General features: G+C 40.7%; 1 protein-coding gene across 7 annotated transcripts in view; it reads left to right on the top strand.

Annotated features, from left to right (window-relative positions):
- Window positions 1-13,056, top strand: part of LOC128747968 (ryanodine receptor 1-like) — a 41,373-nt gene that overhangs the window by 15,909 nt on the left and 12,408 nt on the right. For 3 of the 7 annotated variants that reach the window (XM_053846269.1, XM_053846266.1, XM_053846265.1), the window contains 35 exons: window positions 71-240; window positions 306-526; window positions 593-683; window positions 780-920; window positions 999-1,162; window positions 1,233-1,311; window positions 1,713-1,802; window positions 1,869-2,009; window positions 2,065-2,142; window positions 2,206-2,281; window positions 2,346-2,469; window positions 2,535-2,650; window positions 2,729-2,796; window positions 2,861-2,982; window positions 3,080-3,129; window positions 3,215-3,275; window positions 3,350-3,476; window positions 3,869-3,980; window positions 4,046-4,127; window positions 4,211-4,341; window positions 4,407-4,727; window positions 4,787-5,027; window positions 5,111-5,198; window positions 5,314-5,406; window positions 6,142-6,156; window positions 8,435-8,605; window positions 8,684-8,743; window positions 8,827-8,961; window positions 9,551-9,663; window positions 9,768-9,864; window positions 9,931-10,040; window positions 10,345-10,396; window positions 10,458-10,547; window positions 12,764-12,863; window positions 12,921-13,000. In XM_053846269.1, coding sequence (XP_053702244.1) covers window positions 71-240; window positions 306-526; window positions 593-683; window positions 780-920; window positions 999-1,162; window positions 1,233-1,311; window positions 1,713-1,802; window positions 1,869-2,009; window positions 2,065-2,142; window positions 2,206-2,281; window positions 2,346-2,469; window positions 2,535-2,650; window positions 2,729-2,796; window positions 2,861-2,982; window positions 3,080-3,129; window positions 3,215-3,275; window positions 3,350-3,476; window positions 3,869-3,980; window positions 4,046-4,127; window positions 4,211-4,341; window positions 4,407-4,727; window positions 4,787-5,027; window positions 5,111-5,198; window positions 5,314-5,406; window positions 6,142-6,156; window positions 8,435-8,605; window positions 8,684-8,743; window positions 8,827-8,961; window positions 9,551-9,663; window positions 9,768-9,864; window positions 9,931-10,040; window positions 10,345-10,396; window positions 10,458-10,547; window positions 12,764-12,863; window positions 12,921-13,000 — 4,010 coding nt within the window. The remainder of the gene's footprint in view (window positions 1-70; window positions 241-305; window positions 527-592; window positions 684-779; window positions 921-998; window positions 1,163-1,232; window positions 1,312-1,712; window positions 1,803-1,868; window positions 2,010-2,064; window positions 2,143-2,205; window positions 2,282-2,345; window positions 2,470-2,534; window positions 2,651-2,728; window positions 2,797-2,860; window positions 2,983-3,079; window positions 3,130-3,214; window positions 3,276-3,349; window positions 3,477-3,868; window positions 3,981-4,045; window positions 4,128-4,210; window positions 4,342-4,406; window positions 4,728-4,786; window positions 5,028-5,110; window positions 5,199-5,313; window positions 5,407-6,141; window positions 6,157-8,434; window positions 8,606-8,683; window positions 8,744-8,826; window positions 8,962-9,550; window positions 9,664-9,767; window positions 9,865-9,930; window positions 10,041-10,344; window positions 10,397-10,457; window positions 10,548-12,763; window positions 12,864-12,920; window positions 13,001-13,056) is intronic. The other 4 variants (XM_053846270.1, XM_053846267.1, XM_053846271.1 and 1 more) reach the window with 2 other exon arrangements.

Genomic DNA, 13,056 nt, shown 5'->3' with positions numbered 1-13,056 from the left:
CCTGTTTTCAATTCCAGTGAAGTGTAAAAACATTGTATGAATTTCAAGTGACGTCCCATTTTGTGTGAAGATAACAGCATTATAGAGCCAAAGATGTCCGCCAGTTTTGTTCCGGATCACAAGGCGCCGATGGTGCTGTTTCTGGACAGAGTGTATGGTATTGACAACCAAGACTTCCTGCTCCATGTACTGGAGGTTGGTTTTCTGCCTGACATGAGGGCTGCTGCGTCCCTAGATACGGTGAGTGTGGGACAGGCAAAAAAACTTGAAAACGACTTGTTTTCACTTGCTTTATTCTCCTTCAGGCGGCGTTCAGCACCACAGAGATGGCCCTGGCGCTCAACCGCTACTTATGTTCTGCTGTGCTGCCACTCATCACCAAGTGTGCCCCTCTGTTTGCTGGCAGCGACCACCGAGCCATTATGATTGACTCCATGCTGCACACCATCTACCGTCTGTCTCGTGGACGAGCCTTCACAAAGGCTCAAAGGGACATCATTGAAGAGTGTCTCATGGCCTTGTGCAAGTCAGTAGAGCTTCCACCCATGATCTACCACTGTCAGTAATGTGCTAAGAGTAACCTGTGCTGCAGGCATCTCCGCCCCTCCATGCTCCAGCACCTGCTGAGACGCCTGGTGTTTGATGTTCCTATTCTGAATGAGTATGCCAAGATGCCACTGAAAGTATGATATCTTTAGTTTTATCTCACAATAGTTATGATATTCTTTGTTTTAAAATATATATTAAAAATATATTTATCTGTTATGTGTTGCTTGCAGCTTCTAACCAATCACTATGAGCGTTGTTGGAAATACTACTGCCTCCCGAACGGATGGGCCAACTTTGGTGTGGCCTCAGAAGAAGAGCTACATCTGACACGCAAACTTTTCTGGGGTATTTTTGAATCCCTTGCGCACAAGGTAGTGCCACTCCGAACATGTATCACTGGACGGGTAGACTGTTTTAGTAGTTTTAAGTAACTCATCTTTCCTAATTAGAAATTTGATGCCGAGATTTTTAAAATCTCAATGCCGTGCATCTGTGCCATTGCTGGAGCCATCCCTCCGGACTATGTTGATGCCAGCTACTCCTCCAAAACAGAGAAAAAGGCATCAGTAGATGCAGAGGGAAACTTTGACCCCAAACCAGTGGAGACCACAAAGTGAGATTTACTCCATTAATACTAAAATCACCATATCTATACTGTACTGATATGGATTTTTTTAATGCAGCACAATCATCCCTGAGAGGCTGGATCCCTTTATCAACAGATACGCCGAATACACTCACGATAAATGGGCTTTTGAAAAGGTGTAGTATCTCTTACTTCATGATCACGAATCAGTCACATGCTGAAATGCTTAACACTCATTTTGCATTTACCTTTTGATCAACAGCTCACATACTTTAAACGCAAAAATGTCCTGCTTGTAAATGTGGATCCTAGCTTTTATTTCCATCTTGAGAGGCAAAGGAAACTGTCGGAAAAAGAACGTGTACATCACTCACGATCAGGGGCACTCACGATCAGGGGCACTATTGCCTATGTATTTCGTCCATATAATACATTTTAAGTACATCCAAAGATAGGCTGGCTCACTGCTACCATGAAACTTTGCTGAGCAGCTACATTTAAACACCACCTGCAGGTAGTGATGAAGCTAATTCAAATTCACTTGAATGCCTTTTGCTAATGCATCATTATTTTTCAGATCCAGAACAACTGGTCTTACGGTGAAGTGCTGGATGAAAATTCCAAAACGCATCCCATGCTCAGACCGTACAAAACCTTCTCAGAAAAAGTAAGATTCTTCTTCGGCTGTGTTGTCGCTCTGCCTCTGATCACATGCTTTAAACACCTGGAACAGGACAAAGAGATCTACCGCTGGCCTATCAAGGAGTCGATCAAAGCCATGCTGGCCTGGGAGTGGACGATTGATAAAGCCAGAGAGGAGGAGGAGTCTGAGAAGAAGAAGGCGGCGGCGCGGAAGATCTCCCAGACAGCTCAGGTATGCTGTGCTCACAGTAGTGTTTAAATAAAGTCTGATGGTCAATCTACTTCAGGCGACATATGATCCAAGTCATGGATACAGTCCTCAACCCATGGATATATCTCACATGGCTCTATCAAGGGATCTTCAGGTACGTTGAGGTGTTTGAAGAGTCTATTAAAATAATCGGTGCTAATAAAACATATAATCCCAGTCAATGGCGGAACAACTGGCTGAAAATTACCACAACACATGGGGGCGAAAGAAGAAGATGGAGTTGCAGTCTAAAGGTCACATTGTTGTTGAAAGATTAAGTTAGATGTTTTTGCGTGAACTTTAAAATGCTCTGTGCAGGAGGTGGAACTCACCCTCTGCTTGTACCTTACGACACACTCACTGCAAAGGAGAAGGCGAGGGATCGAGAAAAGGCTTACGAGCTGCTGAAATTCCTTCAGCTGAATGGATATGCAGTCACAAGGTGAGATTTTCTGATATTCTTCTGGTATGTTTCAGAACGCTGACATTTATTATTTAAACGTTCAGGGGTCTGAAAGACATGGAGTCGGATATTTCCTCCATCGAGAAGCGGTTTGCGTACGGCTTCCTGCAGAAGCTGTTAAAGTGGATGGAAATTGCTCAAGAGTTCATTGCTCACCTCGGTATTGATGCAAATATTGAACGATGTTCTCCATGAACTACTGAAACACATGTGTGGCCTGACTTGTGTTATTTTGCAGAGGCTGTTGTGAGCAGTGGAAGGGTTGAAAAGTCACCTCATGAGCAGGAAATCAAATTTTTCGCCAAGGTATCTAAGCATGGCTTCTGTTTTATATAGCATAGATTAATTGTTAATTTGGTAACCTCTTTAGATCCTGATGCCGCTCATCAACCAGTACTTCAAGAACCACTGCCTCTACTTCTTGTCAACGCCAGCGAAGGTTCTGGGCAGTGGTGGACACTCCTCCAACAAGGAGAAAGAGATGATTGCAAGGTGAGATGTTTTTGATATAAGGTCCTCAACTGTTGTTCTGTTTTTCTTTCTGTCCTCCTTCCATCATCTTTTCTTTCTCATTTATTTTCTATCATAGTATCTTCTGTAAAATGTCTGCTCTGGTGAGACACAGAGTCTCTCTCTTTGGTAAGCTTCCTTTTCACCATCCTTTTTTAGGGACTCCTCAGTGTTTCTGTAACAGCGAAGCAACTTAAATTATTATTTTCCGCAGGGACTGATGCTCCAGCCATCGTCAACTGCCTTCACATTCTGGCGCGATCACTGGACGCAAGGTTTCAGCTTGAACTATAAAAATGTGTTTAACTTCATATAAAGTGTGTCGATTCATGCTGCTTCCATGTTTCAGGACGGTGATGAAGTCGGGACCTGAGATAGTCAAAGCTGGGCTGAGGTCCTTCTTTGAGAGTGCTGCTGATGACATTGAAAAAATGGTTGAAAATCTCAAATTGGGAAAAGTGTCTAAAGGCAATCAGGTAATAAACATTGTACTACATTTTTATGACCATGATATCAATAATTTTGACTTATTAAAATACCAGAATCTAACCTAAAACAGCTTGGTTTCAAAGTCCCTGAAAGAACAAGAAGCTGAAAAGGCTAGGAGCGTTCTCATCTTTTGAATGGCTCAAAGTACATCCTCTTGATATGAGAGGAGACAGTTTCAGCGACCTGGCCATCTTCTCAGATGGGCTCCAACAGGGCAGTTAAGAGTTGACTATTACCCCACAATTGCTGGAGAAGTGGCGTGAGAATGCAGAGGTCTGCAGCTCTTCACTTGGGATGCTGCTCCCTAGATATGTTCTGTCGATTAGTGCATAGTTTGACAAATGATACATTTCATTCTCACTTTGCTCTTGTCTCTTAGCAAGTGAAAGGTGTTTCTCAGAACATAAACTACACCACCATCGCCTTGCTGCCGGTCCTCACGTCACTGTTTGATCATATTGCGCAGCACCAGTTTGGAGATGATGTCATATGTGAGTAATTATATTGTTGTTGTGAGTAACAATAGTAAAACAATTATTTCGGTTGACTGCCACAGTGGATGATCTCCAGATGTCTTGCTATCGGATCATGTGCAGCATCTACTCTTTAGGAACCGTCAAGAACCCACATGTTGAGAGGTAACGTGTTCTATGTGTCTATTTGCTTTTTCTTATTTTTATGTTGTTATTTTCTATTTTCTATTATTATTATTCATTTACAGACAGAGGCCAGCCCTTGGCGAGTGTTTGGCACATCTCGCCGCTGCTATGCCAGTTGCCTATTTAGAGCCACATTTGAATGAATTCAATGCGTTTTCTGTCTACACAACGAAGACACCAAGAGAAAGAGCGAGTGAGTTTTTACCCCTTCATCTTAAGATTGCTCAAGAAATTAACTTTTCCTTTTTTTTTCTTAAGTCCTTGGTCTTCCCAGTGAGGTCCAGGAACTTTGTCCGGATATTCCGGAGCTAGATGCTCTGCTGAAGGAGATTGGGGATTTGGCGGAGTCGGGAGCTCGCTATACAGAGATGCCTCATGTTATTGAGATCACATTACCCATGTTGTGCAACTACCTGCCTCGCTGGTGGGAACGGGGCTCTGAGAATTTCCCTGAGATGGAGGGTCAACTCTGCACTGAGGTGACATCCGAACACCTTAATCAGCTGCTGGGGAGCATCATGAAAATTGTAGTGAACAATTTGGGTATAGATGAGGCATCTTGGATGAAGAGGTTGGCTGGTGAGTCATTTTATTGGTCGAAAAAAGCTGTAGAACTCTACCCAAATTTTTTTTTTCAGTTTTCTCACAGCCTATTGTAAGCAGAGCGAAGCCTGAAATGCTAAAGTCACACTTCATCCCGACGATGGAGAAGCTCAAAAAACGTACTTCCAAGGTGGTGGCTGAGGAGGACCATCTAAGAATGGAAGGGAAATCTGAGGGTGACGAGGAGGACGGAACCATTCGTGATGAGTTTGCTGTGCTGTGCAGGGATCTCTACGCTCTCTATCCTCTTCTAATCCGCTACGTGGACAACAATAGGTTGGACAACAATAATGACATGAAAACCGTGATGCAACTTCGACAAGTTCCTCCAGAAACGCATATGTAATGTATTGTTTTAGAGCAAGATGGTTGACATGCCCAGATCCAGATGCCGAGGAACTTTTTAGAATGGTTGGAGAAGTGTTTATATTCTGGTCAAAATCCCACGTGAGTATTAGGAAATTGTCTCCTCATTTTTTGCACATGGTTTGATTGTTTAAAATACTGACAACACTGACTGGCAACGCAATATAAACTTCCTTCTTCTATTTTGTCATTGCAGAACTTCAAACGAGAAGAACAGAACTTTGTGGTGATCAATGAGATCAATAACATGTCATTTCTCACCGCAGATAGCAAGAGCAAAATGAGCAAGGTGAGAGGATTCTGCGGTCTCAACAGATGCCGATTTCGAAACCGTGTTGTGCCCCAAACCGAACAGCTGAGTGCTTTAACTATTCCAAACTAAACATTTGACCAGTCGCAGCTTTAGAAATTGCAGTGAGGTGAATGGTATCATATTCAGGACTATATATCACAAGGTTTAAACAAGACTGGATGTTTTGAAGGCATTTTGTCCCTTAAAATGTATGTTATTGCGTGTATGTGGAAACAGAAGAGGCAAGGGTTATTTCCTTTCCATCTCTTCTTTACTTCTTTTCTTCGTTGAGAAGCGTTCATCTACTTTGAATGTCAGGTGCAAATCCCAATCTGTAACTTTCCGCTGATGAAAACTGCTAGTAATTTACAGTTCGCTTGTACAGTTCATGCGGTTCAACGCCCCCTATGTTTCATTTTTATAAATACAATAGCAGCATTTAAGTTTTAAAAATAGTTAGACACTTTTGTAATTTACATTTTAAAAAAGACTTAATATAGACTTTAAAATAAATACATTAGTTATTATTTGGAATTGTTAAGAGATTATACACCAAACTATTTAGTCACAGACCCTGCAATGTCATTCTGTATATTTTAATGTCCTTGTTTATCAGGCTTAGATGAGCACAGATGAGCCTGACCTTCTTTGATTTGTCAGCAGAGCCAGTTGTTTTAACAATATTCTTTCTTTGGCTGTCCTCTTCTTTTGGGTTGCTGCTGGGTTTTCCAGGGCGGGGACTCAGAGGTTAGACCTTGTTTCTGCACGACCGCTGTGCTGATCGCATGGCACCTCACTCTAGGGGAGCTTTTCATCAACCTCTCCAGCACACTGCCACATCTGATCCATACGCTCACACACAAACAGCACCCACCAGCTGTGCTCCAGTTTACACACATTCATTCCACTCACATGACGCACTACGTGTATATCTCTCTTTGTAAACAGCTGTAGCTTAGTAGCCATAAAAGCATCCATCACAAGTGGAACAGTACACATTGCTAACATGTCATCGCTATAAATACACAGGTATTTACATAAATAACTCTCGACAATCCTTGTCAGAAAGAAAGAACAGGTGGAGTTTGTGTCACATTACAGCGTCATCAAGCGTGCCTGTGCCCTGGTGACACATTTTTCATCGTCAGAACCAAAAACAATAAATGTTCCGATTAAAATCCTTATTGCAAATATCCTCATGACAGATATCAAGTTCAAGCCAGTGTGTTGGGGGGGAGTCTGGAGGCGCTTGATGAAAGTACTCAGCTGTAGATCTGGGCTCATGACACTGGACTTTACACCAAGCCGAAGATGGCAGTGAGAGCACAGTGCCATCATCCTGTTATCGAGTTTGCTCTTCTTCTTTTTTTTTCTGATGGTAGTTGAATTGAGTCCAGAATGTGTCTTCATCTAGAAAGTTGTGCGCTATTGCAATGCAGCTTTTTTACCACTAGGGGATGGTATGAGTCTTCTCTGTGCTCTTTCTTCTTTCCTCCCTGGATGTGCTGTGGTACATCATGGTTTCCATTACACCCCCATGGTATCCGAACCCACTAACCAATGACCTTGTGCTTAACATCATGAGGCAGATTTCTGCAGAATCACATATAATATGCAATGCGTGACCATTAATTTAACCACACCATTAATTCACTCTTGCAATATGTTTAAAAAAATGTGTATTTTTTGTAGCATAATTGTACCTGCCCCCTCAACTTCACTTCACTTGAAAAAATCACTCACTTATCTTTGGTATATATTTACATATTTAGAATATGTATATGACGTTTTCTATGTTATGAAGAGTAGAAAAACACCAAAATATAAATAATTATAAATTATTTTGCCAGTGGTGTCAAATTAAGTAGCACTTTTTAGCTTTGTTTTGAGCCTTTCAATTGTAATTTTTGGTGTTACTTAAGCAGCACTTATTTCAAAGGTCACACTAGTTTTGCACATCTGGGGAGACCCGGAAAGAGCAGACGAACAGAAGGACTGAACTGGAATGCAAGAGGCAAGAACAGGGACTAACCAACTTACCCTGGTACAGAATTTGCATCTAACAGTTTGACACTAATACGTCTAACTCCAATCATAGTATCCCCTCTGAGACATCTGAGACCTCAGTCTTTCATCAGTGGCTGGCTTTTTAGCTGTAAAATACATGCCTTGAAGATTCTTTTTTTTTTGTAATTATTCATGGAATGCTAAATGCATCTGTCATTTGATTGAATCTTGTTTTTTATGTTTCTGTGCATGCATATAAAAACATTTCCACAATTTATGTTTTCACAAGACCCCTTCCTTTCAGCTTTCAAGTGTTATCCCTACATTGTCACGACACCCTCTACTCACCTGTCTGAGCCAAGCTGGTTTTATGTGGACCTGAATAAACATAGTTTGAATTACAGCTTATCTAATAGCAGGATGGTATAGTTCTGTGAAAAATCTGTGTTGGAGATTTAGTCTTAAAACTTTTTTCCCTACTGGTTTTCAGTATGTCAATCTCAAGGAAGACAAGACATAGTTTTGTTTCCTCATCTCCTCTACAATTGTGATATTGCACCGCAGCAAAACAGGCAGCAGCTTTATTTATTTATTTACTTATTTACATATTTACTGACAATTGACTTGTCAAAATCTGAGCACAATTGGACAGCAGGTGGTAATAGCAGTGTGGAACTCGTCAGCACCACACACTATGTAGGAGTGAGGAAGAACATCTTTATAGCCTTCTGTTCACAGAGAGGGACAGTTTCTTCCAAATAGTAGAGGGTCTACCTTCAGATAGCATAGTGCTTGTGCTACAACTCTATTATTCAACTGATGGTTGGATAATAGAAATGTAATTCTTATTTGACTACTGGTGTATGAATAGATATTTTAATCTATTTGTTACGTTAACAACAACAGAATTTCAGCATCATTGAATGATCTCTTTGTTTTGCTGTCACTTGTTGGTCAATGATTCAAATATCAGGCAGTATTGTGAGATACTGCGAATACTTTTGATTCCTTCTCGCAGGGGGGAGGCTCAGACACGGAGCGTACGAAGAAGAAGAAACGAGGCGATCGCTACTCAGTCCAAACTTCACTTATTGTGGCCGCCTTGAAAAAGATGCTGCCCATCGGACTGAACATGTGCTCTCCTGCTGACCAGGAGCTCATCAACTTGGCCAAGATGAGATACTCCTTGGTAGTCTTTTAGAGATGGTTATTATTTATATCGGGCTTCCAGTGGTTCAGTAGGTTAAACAATGTTTTAACCTCGCAGAGAGACACTGATGAAGAAGTGAGGGAGTTTCTGCAGAACAATCTTCACCTTCAAGGAAAGGTATCTGCCTGCTTTCTAACTAAAAGATCACAAAACATTATCTTATATGACCATATATTGTGTCTTTGTGTGTTTTGTGAAAGGTGGACAACCCTTCAATGCGCTGGCAGATGGCGCTATACAAAGAAATGGTGGGGAATGCTGAAGATGCAGATGCGCCAATAAAAGTTGTCAAACGAGTTCAGGAGGTTTCTGCAGTTCTCTATCACCTCGAGGTGGTGAGTCAACTTATATATGCTGCAAAACATATATGCCTTTTTTCCCCTAATTTAATGTCAAATATGTTGATGCGTAAGTCAAATTATCGCAGCACTGTGTCCACATTCACTTGTTGGTATATTTGTTGCTCAGTAATTAGATATTATTGATGCTGGATATAAAAATGTTAAGTGTTGATGGAGACAAAAGCCATGTGTATGCTCAGCAACAGAACAGACGTCAGTGTCTAAGAGTGTCTGCTCCCCAGCTGTCAGAGAGCAAGGCTCAAATGAAAGCTGAGAATATGGATTCAAAGATGTAGCACTGTGTAAACATAAAAAACGGTCGCAGACAATACCTGAAAACTGAGTGTATAGCCTCACCGCATGCCAACTTTGGGTGCGTCCTTGGGATAGGGGTGGAGGAATGAGAATGAAAGGAAAATATTTCAGAAAGTAGTGGGTGGAATTCAGTCTCTGAGAAAAGCATTTATTTGAATGGAAAGAATAAACACATATTAACGTTGTTTTAAACTCCGTGATAATGTTGATTCATTACAAGATTTAGATTGTTGTGTCTCAGACCACATAATTTTTTTCTCCATTCCAGACTGAACACCCATTTAAATCCAAGAAAATGGTGTGGCACAAATTGTTGTCCAAGCAGAGACGCAGGGCGGTGGTGGCGTGTTTCAGGATGACACCACTGTATAATATTCCACGGTAAAGAGCTATATCAAATAGCCGTCTGTCTATCTATCTATCTAGCTAGCTATCTAGCTAGCTATCTATCTATCTATCTTTTTCTAACGTTTTTTATATCGCAGGCACCGAGCTTCAAACATGTTCCTGGAGGGATACAAACGTAACTGGCTGAACTCGGAGGGATATTCATTTGAGGACAGAATGATTGATGACTTGTCTGTGAGTATAATCTTGTTTTGTTTGTACAGTGGTTTTGAGACTTTTCTGATGTGTGTTTTCCCACAGAAAGCAATGGAGCAAGAGGAAGGAGAAGAAGAGGAGGAGAAAGAGACCAAACCAGATCCACTTCATCAGCTCATTCTGCATTTCAGTCGCACTGCGCTGACTGAGAAAAGGTTCAATAGTCACAGATGCAGACTTAAAGTTGTATCTGAATGTTAGCATAAATCATAATATGACCATAAAGTAAAGAAAATACTTTGAATACATGTCCAGTTGTGATTTCTTTTAGAGTAATATTGAAAAGTGTTTTGTGCATGTGCACCTTATTTTATATTTCATGCCCCTTAATGAGCATTGTATTTAACTATTTATATACATGAAAATGAATTTGTCATAATATTGTTTTCCACCTCTGGATTGTAAAACTAATCCAATGTATGGCATTTTTCTGATATCTTGTCTTTGTCTTCCTAACAGCAAACTAGATACAGATCATCTATATATGGCATATGCCGATATTATGGCAAAGGTAAGTTAATAGCTGTATAACTGCTGTTTCAAATGATGATTTTCTTATTTCCTGCTTTCAGAGTTGCCATATTGGTGAGGAAGAAGAAGGGGGAGAGGATTTGGAAGAGGCTGAGGATGAGATGTCCTTTGAGGTGCGACAGTCAGAACTGGTAATGGGCAGCCGGGGGCTAGGGACGAGGAACACACGGAGCGGTAGCTCTCAGCGCATCGAGTGGCCTCATCATCAGAACATTTCGCCACATCATTTCTCTCATCATCGTCACACACATCACCTTCTGTCTCCTCTGTTTGTTTGTGTGTGTGCTGAGTGTTTTGGGCTTTTTCATCGTGAGTTGCTTCATTTGGAAACAAGACATCCAACCCAGATCTTTTTAAATGGCATAAATTCACCCTCATTTCTGGACTGTCATTTGAAATCTGGATTGGGTCTATTGTTTTTAACTATAATCACAATATTATTAACAGCAATAATCCAACTACCTCATCATCATACTCACTATAGTAAATTCAGATCCAAGTAATTTTACTCATTTCATGGCAGGCTTCTATGATCCATCAGAAGATGTTGAAGATGTCGAGGCTGATCCCGCGCTTCTTTTGTCCAGTTTGATGTTTTCGCGCTTTTTGGTTTCATTGAGAAACTAAAGAGTTATGAACTGATGGAGTTCATCACAGTTGAAAGAAGTGGTTTGTGGGATCTCACTGCTTTTAAGGCAAATATGGATGTAAATTAACTTGGATTTAAGCTAAGCCAAGTTAAATAAGTATTATTTAATGGAATGAAATAATATTTTAAAGTAAAACTTACATCAGAAAACATGAGAAATTGGGTTAAAGTAAATGCGGTAATGGAAAAAATGAAAGATATTATTTGATTATTTTGCCTCTAAAGACATTTGTCACACCTTTAAAAATATTATTTGAAATTAACGCTCTCATTCCTCTTTGTTAATGTCAGTTTTCCATCCGTCTCTCTCTACGTCTCTTTCCCCATTGTACCACGTAATCCTTCTCACCACGGCTTTTACTAAGTGAATGCTACTGATCTGTGTCCCCCTCCTCACTTACATATCCAACTGACAGACTACAGTGAAAGCCAGAGCAGAGCGTGCAGCGTTAAGTGCTGCATGTTCCAACACATAGATTATACGCAAGAAAGCAAAGTATCAGATTTCATCCTGCACATGGGATTCTTCACTTAAGGGCTAGGCATACATGGGAGGGTTAGGGGGAGGGTCGCATGGGGTGGGAGGGGCAATGTTTCCAGCAGTTGATTTTGTCTGTCTGAGCAGAAAATTGCTACTTTGTTGCCTAAGTTGAGCTACTTTAACCCTCAGGCACCGTCTTGATTTACGTCCGTCGATCCTAAGAGACAAAAATGTTCACTCACAAAAAATGTAAATCAAATTTAATTTATTATTTGCCTAAATGGCTTCGCCAACTTTCTCTTTGCCCCACATTTTCTTCAAATGTAAACACAACTAGTGTAAATGTTTATTCCAGGATAACTTTTCAGATTACATTTAAAGGGATTTTAATTTCTTCAGTTTTAAGTGGACATTTTTGTGAAGAAGGTTGTACATTTATGTCCCAGAATTCTGCTTGTCATCTTAAAAAAAAAAAAAAAAAATTCCAAAGTCTATCTGCAGAGAGACTTTGCTTCAGAGAATGCTGCTATATTGACAAACAAGGACAAATAAGGCCATCTGAAAACTGACCCAAATGGAGGGACTCTATATTGACGCATGAGGGTTAGATCCCACGCTGTAAAATCAGTTTTCCATTTTGTCCAAATTTTACCTCACAAAACCATCATGAATGGCTCCAACCGTGAGCCATATGGGCTTGGTCCTGTAGTCTAACGCTTGCTTCAGCCAGCAAACGTGAAGATGTAGTTAAACCTCCATGACTAATCAATGCTGTGAACGTGTGTATGAGTCAAAGACCAAATGTTTAACAGTCTAATGGAATGATGATTACATGTTAGAGAGTGAAGATTGAAGGTAAGTGGTTATACAGTCAGGGATGGTGTGCGTGAGGAGAGTGAGTGAGTGAGTGAGGCTTCTCAGAATATAAATGGGCAGAATGGACTCTGTTTTGAAGTAATGCTTTGCTTAACTTTGCATTACTCGACTTAAGTATTGTTAAGTATTGTTGACTTAACCCATAATTTCTCATTGTTTGTTGCATCATGGAGTAACTGGAGATGCATTATACTTCATTGCATAATGCAGTATTATTACTATAGTAGTTGTATGGACCTAAGGAATGATGTGCATTGACTATAATTTCCATTCTGACCATTTAAATTCTGCTTGGAAAAATTACAAATATCAGATGCTCATACTACGTGTGTGCATGGCAGGAAAAAGAAATGGAGAAACAACGACTACTGTACCAACAGTCGAGACTCCATAACCGCGGCGCTGCGGAGATGGTGCTGCAGATGATCAGTGCCTGCAAAGGTAGTTTGGCTTCAACCCTGGACAAGCCACAGTCTCTAAAGCTGTGTATGTATGCAGGCGAAACTGGACCGATGGTGTCGACAACACTCAAGTTGGGTATTTCCATCCTCAACGGTGGCAACACAGAGGTTCAACGGGTAAGTCCTCTTCTGAAACAACTTTTCCAGCTCCAGTATTTTTAACTGCTTTTAAC

The sequence above is a fragment of the Synchiropus splendidus genome, chromosome 17 (genome assembly GCF_027744825.2).
Source record: "Synchiropus splendidus isolate RoL2022-P1 chromosome 17, RoL_Sspl_1.0, whole genome shotgun sequence".
In the NCBI taxonomy this organism is placed as follows: Eukaryota; Metazoa; Chordata; class Actinopteri; order Syngnathiformes; family Callionymidae; genus Synchiropus; species Synchiropus splendidus.
Note: the sequence above shows the minus strand (reverse complement) of the source record. Positions and strands in the feature narration are given on the sequence as shown.